The 13,371-nt window shown below is 38.0% G+C and overlaps 1 protein-coding gene across 10 annotated transcripts in view; it reads right to left on the bottom strand.

Moving 5' to 3' along the window:
• MYBPC1 (myosin binding protein C1) overlaps positions 1-12,958 on the bottom strand; it is a 101,829-nt gene extending 88,871 nt beyond the window's left edge. For 3 of the 10 annotated variants that reach the window (XM_044941434.2, XM_025283635.3, XM_006043588.4), the window contains exon 1: positions 12,767-12,957. In XM_044941434.2, the coding sequence (XP_044797369.2) occupies positions 12,767-12,791 (25 nt within the window). In that variant the 5' untranslated portion in view covers positions 12,792-12,957. Of the gene's footprint in view, positions 1-12,766 lie in introns of all 10 variants that reach the window. The other 7 variants (XM_025283634.3, XM_006043587.4, XM_025283639.3 and 4 more) reach the window with 4 other exon arrangements.
• Between the last annotated feature and the right edge of the window lie 413 nt (positions 12,959-13,371).

Here is a 13,371-nt window from a genome sequence, read left to right on the forward strand (position 1 = left end):
CAATCCCTGGTTGGTGAGCTGAGATCCTACAAGTGGCCAAAATTATCTTGTGGCCAAAGATCCTATCTTGTGGCCCAAATAACCAAAACATGAAAACAAACGAACAAAAAGAAGCAATATCGTAACAAATTCAATTAAAAAAAAAAAGGCAAATTCACCTGGGAGGACTTTTCTCCCAGGTGAATAAAGTTGGCTTTTTGTCTCCCTCATCCATCCTTCCCCATTGTCTCCACTGGAAAACAGACCAACAGGATGGACTCAAGAAGTAGGGTTAAGTAAGTTGCTGTTTTTAAATAGTTTTGAATTAAAAGGAAAGAAAGAAAGAAATCGGTATACTCTGAAAAATTAAACCCAGGAAATATTTTCATGGACAACATAAAAATCAGCCAGACTCTGACCCAGCAACTAAGGCTCCTTCAGCAAGGGCGGCTGTCCTTGATCCTCCCTAATTCACGGATATAGCCTTTCTTTCCCTCTGCGACACTGACATGCTTTCAAAGGGCTTGATCTATTTATGGTGGATTTTTCCTATGACCACCTACTGTAAGAAGCACAGGTATGCCGCCAATGGCAGGCCCGCACAGTTAGTGCCAGGGCCTTCTAATTGACGGGCACTGGTGGCCGCTATGAAAGAGACAGTCCATATGTGGTTCTTGTCTCTGCTGAAAGACTAGGCACCCGGTACTCCATAAATGGTTGGCTCCCTCCAATGCAGTCTATTTCTATTTTCCATAATCAAGGGTTCCATGGTCAATACATTAATGGGGAAAACAATGCTAAGTTTTAATAAGAGGCATTAATCTGCCTCTCTTTCTGTGGCTATACACCAAAATGATATAAACAACCCAGGTCTCTTCTTCCCATGGGCTCACTGCTCAAATAATATACTGCTTGATTTACTTAAAAATTATTTTACGGGCCCTCATGTGCAATTTAATTTAGGCTTTTAACAGCACAGAGAGCATAATTACATTATATGAATACGTTAATAGGCATAGAAAAGATAATAAGAACATATAATAACAGTTGTTATCATTAAACGTCTTTTTTTGTGTTTATGTGGCTTTCTTTCACTTTTTTTGGATAAAACAAATGTGCTAAAACCATCCTTTGGTAACCTGGGGTGTAGGAGAAAACTGCATGCTATTCTTAATTATTATTTCTTATTCTCAAATTCTTTTTTTTTCTTAATTTTTATTTACTTTTGGCCACCCTACATGGCATGTGGGATCTTAATTCCCCAACCAGGGATCAAACTCACATCCCCTGCAGCGGAAGTATGGAGTCTTAACCTCTGGACCACCAGGAAATTCCCTAAAAGTCAAATTCTTGGTTTGAAATAAAATATGTGAATGCTTTATATATTGCAAAAATTGTAGTAAATAAGGTTTTATCTGGCCAACTCTTGTAACTTTTGGTACTAAAGCACTGTCTTCTCTTTTGGATTAAATATACAATAAACACTGTTGATAGTGAAGTCTGGCACAAGTCATGTCACAGCCCATCTCTCATATGCCTAGATAACAGCACAATGGAAACCACTTTAATATAAAATATTGTCTGCATGAGGACATTTATTGCACTTAGAGAAGTTTTGATTATACGAATCATAAAAGCCACCAAAAAATTAGCAAACAGGAATGACAGTGGATTTGCACTGACCATATTGCTTATGCATCAGAGATCAAGATTTTCATACACAAATTAGATGTAATTTAATGTTTTCACAATTATATGATTGTTTTGTCTCCTGTTCTATTCACTATGGGCCACAGATCCGGATTTTATACCTTGGAATTTAAGGGGAGATTATACATGAGCTCTGAAGAATTGATGCTTTTGAACTGTGGTGTTGGAGAAGACTATTGAGAGTCCCTTGGACTGCAAGGAGATCCAACAAGTCCATCCTAAAGGAAATCAATCCTGAATATTCATTGGAAGGACTGATGCTGAAGCTGAAACTCCAATACTTTGGCCACCTGATGCGAAGAGCTGACTCATTTGAAAAGACCCTGATGCTGGGAAAGATTGAGGGCAGGAGGAGAAGGGGACGACAGAGGATGGGATGGTTGGATGGCATCACCGACTCAATGGACACGGGTTTGGTTGAACTCCGGGAGTTGGTGATGGACAGGGAGGCCTGGCGTGCTGCGGTTCATGGGGTTGCAAAGAGTCAGACACAACTGAGCAACTGAACTGAACTGATGCATTTTTTAGAGGCAATTATATACTGACTTACAACAGAAATTCTCAAAGTATGCTCTGGGATCCCCAAGAGCCCCTAAAATCCTCTTGAGGAGTCCATGTGGTCAAAACTATTTTCATAATAATGCTCAGACATTTTATGCCTTTTTTACTAATTCTTTCACAAACAGGCAGTGGAGTTTTCCAAAAGATATATAATGTGTGATGATGTTAACACTCTGGCAGCTAATAGAACATGTGCTTTGTACTCTTATGCTTTAAAAGTTCATCCATTTTAATTTCAAATTCAGTAAGTATTAATAGAGTGCACATAAACAGATACTTTTTAATGTCATCAGCAGTTACTGAATGCCAATTGATCTGAGACTGAAAAGTTTGAGAATTATTTAGAATTTATGGTAAATCTTTGAAAATAATTTTGTGTGTGTATACTTAAAAAAAAATAAACTCATGTCATATGCATCATTTAGGAAAAATCCATAGCCTTGCTTAATAAAAATGAGTGAATCAGTCAAAATAAAAGTCACAGACTGATTTGGGGGCAGTAACTTATTCTACAGTGTACATAATTAATAGGAACAAAAGGGTGATATTGTCTAGTATCACCTCCCTTATTTAGAATTCAGCTATCTAGCAACCTTACTTATCCAGATAATAGCTGCTGATCAGCAAATTATAAGGGCTTCTGAAGAGCAAAATTAATTGTCTCAAGCTCCTCCTACCTGGCACTCTCAGAGCTCAAATGCTTTACTCCCAAGAGAAGACCTCTCACCTGGGTCCCCAGCCCTGGAACTGGAACTAGGGTGAGGGGAGCCAGGTGACTAGGGAGCATCACTTACAGAGGCACTGACACTCAGGTCTGGACCTTGCATTTGCATGACCTTGAGAATGAGTGCCTCCTTAAATGGGGTACTCTGCAATGTAGTCCTGCTCAACTAGATTATTGACCTGGCCAGGATCCAAAGCAAACAACAGAAGGAAGAGAAGGGGACAGCTTCACACACTGACTAGTAAGAGTAATTAAAGAAGACAGCAGCCTTCTGGCAAGGGATGAAACAGGAAGGCTATCCAAAGTTGGACACAAATTCAGAATACAAACCAATGTGGCCTCATTAACAAAAAGACAAATAATTTGAGCTCTGCGGATATCATATGGTAAGATAACTGATATCTATAAATGATGACAAAGTTAAATTATATCCACTGTACTTTGTTTTTCAAAACAAGGAGTAACATATTGCATCTTAAGTCTGTTTATATCCAAATTGGTTGAAATAATAAGGTTCAAGAAGAAAATGAGATATTAACTATCCATCAACTCCAGCTATTCAAAATTCAATTCAGTCAATTTAATATTTATTAATATTTACTGTGGCCACATATCCCCCAAAACTATATTTTAAGGTTGTGAATAGGTGGAGTCTATTTGTACATCAAGTAGTAAATTTTCGATGACTCATTAGTTAACTCGATGGAAATTCCCTGAATCCACAGGGTTTTTTCCCTTTCCTAGTTAACTTGCTCTTCCATTGTTCAAATTACATGGTTTTAACTTAAGATGTCATTCCACACAGGAAGATTAAAGTCTGGTGATTATCACAGAGCAACAAATAGCATCTCGCTGTTAACATGGGGCTGGATGAAAATGAGATCTTTTGCTAAGATCTGATTACTTGTCTCTTTATTGTTCTTCTTAATATATTTTAAAGAACAAAGTGATGGTTGGGAGTAACCTAGGTGGGTATAGTGGTATAGAAGAAGCTTTCCTCAAGCTGAAGTTTAAAAATTTAGCACAGGTAAAAAATGATTTGAATCATTAACAATTTCTCCCTTTCACCCATTTTGTCTTTCCCTGACGGGTCTGCTCCTGAGTAGACCATCCCTACAATCATATCACTCTTCTGTGGTTATAGGGTTATCGGAATAAACCACTTACAGGCCTTTCCCAAGCCTTGTGGAGCCTCACGTTGGGTGACTTTTTAAAAATAGAGGAACGACAGGCCTGATGCCAGGTGGGGTCATAAAAATAAAATTCCACAGCAGTAAACACCGCCACTCAATCAATCACCCACTGTATTCATACACGGTCATGGAGAGTTCTTTATGTGGCTATCTCAGAAATGTTCTGACCAGAGGAAAACTCCCCACCTGCCAATAGCACCCCGGGTGGGAAGAGAAATCTTAATGCCCACCCCCAACACCCAAGCCTTATAGCCCTTGGTGGAGGATACAGTTACATGTTCAACTGTGCAGGGTGACTCTTTCATCTAAGTGGGAAAGGCCATGCCCCCACAATGGTTATCACCACCTCACTAACAACTGGGGACCCCCAGCTGGACATGACACATTTCAGCGTGGACACCACAGACGCTCTGAAGTGTAGGCCTCTGACCTGAGCCTCCACGGGTGAAAGCAAAGATATTCTACTTCGAGTCTAAAAAGAGAGAAAGACTTATGGTGGTGGCAGCGATGGCTATGATCGTAACCACAGCTGTTTGGGACCGTATTATAAATATTAACACCAGGCAAAGAGGTGGACTGTGGCTGTAACATATCTTACAGTGTTTGATATGTGTTGGCAGAAATGCCCTCAAAGTTTATATTAAACTTTAGGCATTTAATACCTTAGGCTTGACAAAATTTCTGAGTTTGCTGCTTTAGAAGGAAAGGACTTAAGTTCTTATTACATGCTAATGGTTTATTCTCAGCTTTTCACCTAACTTATTTAATTCTTACAAAAAAACAGTGAGCTAGTTACTATTATTATTCACATTTAACAGATGAAGAAACTGAGACATGTGAAGTGTAACTAACTCGATTCATGATACAGCAGGAATCTGAGCTGTCTAGAATGTTCTGTGAATAGTTAACTTTATGTCACTATGTTTAATGATGAATATTACCTAGTATACATAAGAAAAAAGCCAAAATACACACTAGATGAAGAATAAGTCTAGAGACATGTAACTTAAAAAATGAGAAATTAAACTGTAGAATTATATAATAAGGTGAATTTTTAGTTAAAAGCAGAGCATTCTGTTCCAAGAGATATAAAATTTTATAGAAGGCGAAAGCTAATACTTGCTGCAAGCAAAGAATTCCCGAGGAACTTAGAGATTTGATGCTATTTAGAGGAAAAACTGGGTTTCTTTGGTGGCTCAGACGTTAAAGAATCTGCCTGCAATGCGGGAGACCTGGTTTGATCCTTGGGTTGGGAAGACCCTTTGGAGAAGGGAATGGCAACCCACTCAAGCATTATTGTCTGGAGAATTCCACAGACAGAGGAGCCTGGCGAGCTACAGTCCTTGGGGTCGCAAGGAGTTGGACACAAATGAGTGACTAACATATACACACACACAGAGAGGAAAAACTGGATGATTTGAAGAAAAAGAAAAAACAATTGAACCCCAAGCTCTTGTAAATATCTAAAGTAAAAGTCAAAAAACAAAATTAAAAGATTTGACATACACATACACACACAGAGAGAGGAAAAACTGGATGATTTGAAGAAAAAGAAAAAAAAATTGAACCCCAAGCTCTTGTAAATATTTAAAGTAAAAGTCAAAAGACAAAATTAAAAGATTTGACATATAAATAAACATAATTTTGGGTGTTGTATTGATGTGCCAAATTGGTCCATAAAAAGATTTCTTAGGCAGTATAAAAGGGCAAAAATCTTATCAAAGTGGAGTTCAGACTTGAAAGGCATAATGAAAGTCAGATTTCAGTTAGCTTATTGGGAACTCAATTTAGAGAGAAAAATACACATGGGATTAAATGATACTGGTCTTTTTTTCTTTGCCAAATAAAGCACTTCACGCCCCAGTTGGATAGAATCTAAAACTTTACTCTGAAAATGCATGTAAAAGTGCATAATTAATCCACCCCTTGCATGGGAACATCCTAAAAATTTGGCCTATTGTCTATCTGTGTGGCTGTCCAAAACAAACCTACTCTGTAAATTATAATTGGGCCTATCCACAAAGAAGAGATTTGGGTGTGACAGTGTCATCGCTTTGATATTTGGAGGCTGTCTTTATAAAAAGCTGTGGGGACAGATGCTTTCTCTCCAATATGAGACAATTTGCATGCATGCAGGAAATTAAGGGGTTTCCCCAGTGGCTCAGTGGTAAAGAATCTGCCTGCAATCAGGAGCCACAGGAGATGCAGGTTTGATCCCTAAGTCAAGAAGATTCCCTTGAAGAGGGCACAGCAACCCACTCCAGTATTCTTGCCTGAAGAATTCCATGGACAGAGGAACCTGGTGGGCTACAGTTCGTAGGGTCACAAAGAGTCAGACACAGCTTAAGTGACTTAGCACGCACACACACAGGAAATTACGTGATTAAGTCTTTTCTTCTTTTTCATAGTTTGGTTTTCCTTAATCGCTACGCTTTTAAATTTTAGAAAACTGCTCTTGAATAAGCGATACCTACTTCGTGATTAACCTAACTCAAAAACACTGTATTTCAATAATTACCTTTCTGTGTATTAGGCTCCCCTACATGAGCTACAGTCCATTCAGTCACAAAGAGTTGGACATGACTTAGTGACTGAACACAAGGATGCAATATTCTGAACAAGCTAAGGACTCCAGGAAAGACATCTGTCCCCCTCAAGAACTGAAATGGGGGACTTTCCTGGTGGTCCAAATGGTTAAGAATTCTTCTAGTGCAGAGGATGCCAGTTTGACCCCCTGCCCAGGGAACTAAGATCCCACAAGCCGTGGGGCAGCTAAGTCCATGGGCCACAACTACTGAGCCCACATGCTCTGGAGCCTGCATGCTGCAACTAAGATCCGACACAGCCGTAAATAAATAAAGATTAAAAAAAAAAAGAAAAAGAAGGAATCTCTGCAGGAATACACATGAAATTAAAAGTTTTCTGCTTATTTTTTATTGCTAGAACTTTAATTCTGTTCTTTATTATCTAACACACCCAAGTATGTCTAGAGATGAGGTCTAGAATTACCACAGAAGTCATGGGCTGCCAAGAGTATTTTGTTTCTCTTAATATAGGTTTCATAAACTAATTAAGGAGGCAAACAGACAAAACTGTAATTATTAACAATAAAAATTCTTCTGCTTGGCCATAAAGAGTTGAAAAATAAATTTTAAATTAAACAATCATACAAGACTTCAGCAAAAGTAACAAAACTGCTTTCTAGGGCTGTGAAACAACAGCATTCTATTTCCTTTCATGACAGCCTCTTTCCACAATTCTCTCTAAAAGAAAGCATCTGTGAGTTTCCAAAAAGATTGCAAAAACATCATTTTATGTTCGCTCAAGCTTTTTAAAAGATGGCTTATTTATTTATTTTTAAGTCCAAGCATTTCTTTAGAGTAATTTCAGCCTGGGCAGTTTATTCTAACATTCATGTCAAATTCAGGAATACTTCTAAATTGCTAAAAATAAGAGAACTCTGTGAAGTGTGTGTCCACGAGGAATCTAAAATGTTTCAAGGCTATATCGCAGGCCAGAATAAAGTGTGGCATTCAGAGAGCAAAGATTATGTTTTTCTCTTTTTCTTTTCTCTTGGGGTCCAGACTAACCAGAGAGCCTAACTTTTGTTCATCTCAGGAACTCCTTTACCCCTGCTCTTTGCAAGGCCTAGGGGAGATTTCGTCAAACTTACTGGATGAGAAACAAAGATACAACTTGTTTTTTCAAAGTTTTTTTTTTTTTTTTAAGAGATATATTTAGGGTGCTTGAGAGGAAAGAATTGGCCAGTCCTTTATTTATCTTCCTAACAGGTGCAGTCGGACAGTCATAAAAGCATGCTACTGAAAAAGAATGATTTTGCCAAGTATTAAGCCCCTCTAGCGTGCATTAGCCTAAGAGTATTCCTTCTTACAGCAGATAGCTCAAATCTACACTGTGCATGGCCAGTACAGCCTGGCAAAGTTTTTCGGGGTGGGGGTGGGGGGAAACATTGGCATTCATTCATGCGACTTCTTTATTCTTCATCCAAATCTTCAATGTGGCCTAAATGAACCACATGAAGTTTGGAGGAAAATAACTGCCCTCAATCAAATACCTCCTCCCTCTTCTCCCTTTCTTTTTATTACTTTCAACAAATGCACTTTTCCCTAATTAAAAAAAATACATATTTACTCATTTATTTGGTTGCATTAGGTCCTATTTGCTGCAGGTAGGATCTAGTTCCCTAACCAGGGATGGAACCCAGGCCCCCTGCCTTAGGAGCACAGTCTTAACCACCGGACCGCCAGAGAAGTCCCTACTTTTCTCTGATTTGAGAGAAAAATAATATTCTATATGTAATATGACTTCTCCAAAGACAAATTTACTTTGGTGTTTGAAATAGACCATCCAGTCTCATCCAGGTGGAAATTGAAGGTCAAGGAGTATATATGAGAAAGAGGTTTCCTATCACCAAGGCTCCTTTTCTGATGCTGACTAAGCCTTGAGTGATGCTGGGAAATAGGTAAGAGGTGATGGATGCTGCTTTGCATTCAGATGGGTTTGGGGCTTAGCAGAGCCTTAAATGTACTGAAATCTCTAGTGACCAAGAAAAAGAAGTAGCAAAGGAAAAGCTCCTATGGACTGAAAAAGTTCTTCTCCATGACCATGTTCCCACCTAAGCTTACTGAAATAGATCAAGATAGAATAGATAGATACTGCATGTTGAAGAAGCAAACGAATCTGTAGCAACAATGCCATACTTTTGATTCTTGGAGTTATTAGAATGGCCCCTAAAACTGATCATCAATGCAGGTATGTTTTGCCATATGTTTGAGTTTTCAACAAAAGGTCTTACAAGGAAGATGAGAAATCTACCACAGCATCCTCAAAGTGTTTTGAATGACCCGCAAGCGCCAATAAGGAACTTTTGCCTTTTTCCTAAAAGTTAAGTGCATGAAATATAATAGGGCCTGATATATCACAAAAAGTGAAATTCACATTAACATCTTAACCTGGTGTTTTAGAAAAGAGTTTTTCTAGGTTCTATAGCATCTGACAGTTAATAATTTGTCTAAATATATTAAAGAACCAGACTTTATGGTTTTAATCATTACATAGTACAGAGCAAAAATTCTTAAGAAATGATTTGTAGGCAAAAATATTATTAATAGCATAAGATTCTTGCATGTTTTTAACTTCATGTTGATAAAACCCCTTTTTTACAGGAAAAGAGAGTTTCACCAAAAGATGACTTCTTTACTCAGTGAGACCCAGGGGCAATTCACCCAGGGGCAATAAGGGTTTTTAGAGCAGAGACCATGTTGCATGTATCTCTGAAATCCCAGCAACCAGCTCATAGTAAGCGCTCAATTCACTGATGATAGGTAAATGAATGTATCAGCAAGACATCCTGGGAGATTCCCACAAATCTGAAACGTCCTTCTCACTGTTTGATTAGAACACCTCACTTTTACTGGGTGTCAGATCTGCATCGATCTAAAGTGTAAGACAGACATTTTCTTCGGAACTGGCAGTACAAATAGTATAGTTCTACAATGAATAAATATATAAAGTAGAGGTGGAGAGGACAAAGGGAAATGAAGTGAAAGTGTTAGTTGCTCATTCATGTCCACCACTTTATGACCCTATGGACTGTAGCCCACCAGGCTCCTCTGTCCATGGGATTCTCCAGGCAAGAATACTGGAGTGGGTTGCCATTCCCTTCTCCAGGGGACCTTCCCAACCCAGAGATCAAACCTGGATCTCCCACATTGCAAGCAGATTCTTTACTGTCTGAGCCACCAGGAAAGCTATTCCTTAAAAAAAAATTTCTTTCTCAGAAAGAGCTTACTGAGCCATCCAGAATATTCTGAAGGGTCTAAGTAAGGGCTCTTGACTAATTACTTCCATTAGAGTCCCTCCATGAGGTCTAAAAGTACAACCATACTTCCCCTTCTCCTTAGAAGGACCAACTCTCCCAAGACCAACTTGAAGCTCCCAGAATTAGGCCACTGCAGGTTGGGAGGCATTTGAGAGAGACATCTTTTGCACTTTCAGGTGCTGAAAACTCGGCCTCTTTTGAAGAGTTGTCAAGTGCTCCTGGATCCTGGGAAGGTCAAAGCAGCTCATGTGTCATCAAGATTTACAGCAGGCGGTCATGCTCTGCCTGGGCATGGTTCTTCCAGCTAAGGAAGAGATGTAAGGATATCCACAGGGGCTGGAGAAACCTGCTTGAGGGGGGTGTTTCTGCAAATAGTTTGAAAGGATTCTGTACAACTGGTTTGGCGGCACATTTTATTCTTGAGGCTGTCTTTCAGAGGCAGGTGTATATGGAACAAAACCAACCCCAGTAAGTAGTGAAGTGAAGTTGCTCAGGCATGTCCGACTCTACGACCCCATGGACTGTAGCCTACCAGGCTCCTCCATCCATGGGATTTTCCAGGCAAGAGTACTGGAGTGGGTTGCCATTTCTTTCTCCAGGAGATCTTCCTGACCCAGGGACTGGACCCAGGGATTGAACCCGGTCTCCCACATTACCATCTGAGCCACCAAGGTAGTTCAACCCCAGAAAAAATGACACTAATTGAGAGAAAGTGCAAGGACCAGAATAGCCCCTGACTTGCCATACTCCTTATGTTTCTGATGTAAACAACAGAAAAATGCAATGATTTCATTAAGAAAACTCTTCAAGGTGTAGTTCCTTTAAAAATCAGTTCTGCTGGTAAGGAAACCAAAAAAATCCCTGTACTTCCTCAAAGGATTTTAAATATATCAGTAACCTTCTCTTTATCCTGATTCCCCACCATCCAAATTTAAACTAACCAAAGAATCTGAGTATAAAATTACTGTGCTGGGGGCAACTCCTACACAGAATATCCACAGTGCTTTTATAGCAAGATTATGGGCACTTTGGTATGTATGTTGATTTATAGCCAAAATTTATACATGGTTTTTTTTGGGGGGTGGGGTGGGGGAAGGGCTGAAGTTAAAGATATATTTTCCTCCTGTCTCGCTAGTTTCATTGTCTTTAAAAGTAAAATGGATCAGATTGAGTTGTCAGACAAAAAGTAAAACTTTATCACATCTAGCAATCCAAATAATTTAATTAGCTTTATAGGCTCTACAGCTCTTCATATTGCCTATTAGTTTCTCAGCTTTTCTTGTCATTTTCCAATGGGCTTTAAAGTAACACATGCAAATTCATCCACTAAATGCAGGATATTAACACAATATTCTGTCCTTCGTCAGGAAACATAGAATGCATTTCATCCAAATAAGCCTTGAAGAGGCTAGTCAAGTGACAGATCAAATGAAAAGGACACTTAATACACAAGTAAATCATTTGCATTACAAATAAGACACTTCAGCAGGGACTGGACTCACTGCTTGATAGTCAGGATTAAGTTCCCATATTAATGCATGCATTTGGTGTGGTTATTTCGGGTAGAAGACTTCATCCATCAATGCCCTCCGCCACTAAGTAAAGCCAACCTGTAAACTGATCACCACAGCCTGTCAACACTGGTTACTTAATTACATAAAGAAAATATATTTCAAAAACTTTTGGTAATTTGGTTAGTGTTTCAACTTTGGATTCAACACCTAAGCATCTTTTTCAAGGCTTTTCAAAAGAATGGTTAAAAGCAGTTTTTAGAATTAAAAATTAAAAAAAAAAACTAAATACCATTTTTATGCTCTCAGGCTCTCTGCTAATGTTTGTCAGTTGGTTGCTTTTATTTGCAAAAGTGAAAAACAAAGATTTAGTAGGCACTAAGGACGACTAATACAAATGAAAAGAGTATTTTTAAAAGATGTTACCATTTAAAATTAAATTCAATACATTTCTGCTGTTAATTTGTGTTTTTCATTAGTTATTTTAGTAATTTTGAATTTCAGCTTATTTATATTATTAATAAGTAGTTTTAAGATATTGATTTTTCATAGGTAGGAGAAGCTGTTTATTGGAGGAAGCATTTTTCCTAATGAAAATTATTTTCATCTTAATTATTTTTAAATGGTTACTATGAAATTACCTACAATAAATCTCATTAAAGAACATAGTCTGCCATTGACATTCAAAGATATTCTTTAACCCAGGTGTTTGATTTTTTTTCCATGCGAGATTATAATAATGTCATAATTAATAAAGCTCCAAACTGATAAAACCAAAAAATAACTGCATCTGCATATTTTAAATGTCTTTCTAGGAGAAAAATATAGCAAATTGGGAAATACTGTCACAAATTCTTTTTTGAAATCTTGAACAAATTTGTTAACTATTTAAGAAAACATTCCAAGTTCCTCCCACTCCCCACAAACTGTAAATACAGGTGAAAATTTTGTGACTGAACCTAAGAAAATTAAACTTTAAGGATTCTTTGCAACTAATGATAAAATTCTAATTTGATCATTTCAGTTAATGTTCCTTCATAAATGATCATTATCAGATATTTTTTAATTGGTTATACTCTTCCTATATTTACCCTCTGGTCTTTCTACTCCAAAGGTTCTTTTCCTTAAGTCACAGTATTCTATTATCTTATAGTCTCTTTAAGAAATTAGATATTTTTTGAAAATAGCAAAAAAAACACATGCTTTATTAAAAAGTACAACAAAAAGATCTAGGGAGGAATCTTACCCTCTTTCTTAGTGGGTTCTGGCATGGTCACAATAAAATATTATTCTCCAAACAGTTTGTCCTTTCCAGTACTAGTTGACAGAAACCTCACGAGCAGTTGAGAGATGGTACAGGTCAGTGTGACAAGCAGCTGGGGAGAAGTCTGGGGCTTTTATATTCCCTGGGAACGTCAATCATGTTTGCACCACCCCTTCTTCAGCACAAGGATGCTGGAACTCAACAGCTATGAGCACCTTCTCACATCTGTTGTCTGCACTCTGCTCTCTTGCCTACTGGAAGGAATCTTCTGTTCATCTCATGTGGCTATGAGAGCACCTCTGACTTTCTAAATTCAGCTGCAGCCTCGTGCTCCTTCTTGCTCTTCTCCTTCTGTCTGACAGAGACATGTGTCAACTCAGAAAAGCAAAAAGTTGCCTGAAAATAAAAAATTAAATCAAATTAAAAATCATAACATGTTAATTCAACATATACCTTAATTTTCACTAAGATTATAAAGAAAAACCTCTGCATTGATGATAATATTATGTTCCCATTAGCTTTTTGTTGTCTGTTCTTAATTATTGGGTTTAAATTTTTTCTTACTTTTCATCAATATACTAATATTT

The sequence above is a fragment of the Bubalus bubalis genome, chromosome 4 (genome assembly GCF_019923935.1).
Source record: "Bubalus bubalis isolate 160015118507 breed Murrah chromosome 4, NDDB_SH_1, whole genome shotgun sequence".
NCBI classification, from domain to species: domain Eukaryota; kingdom Metazoa; phylum Chordata; class Mammalia; order Artiodactyla; family Bovidae; genus Bubalus; species Bubalus bubalis.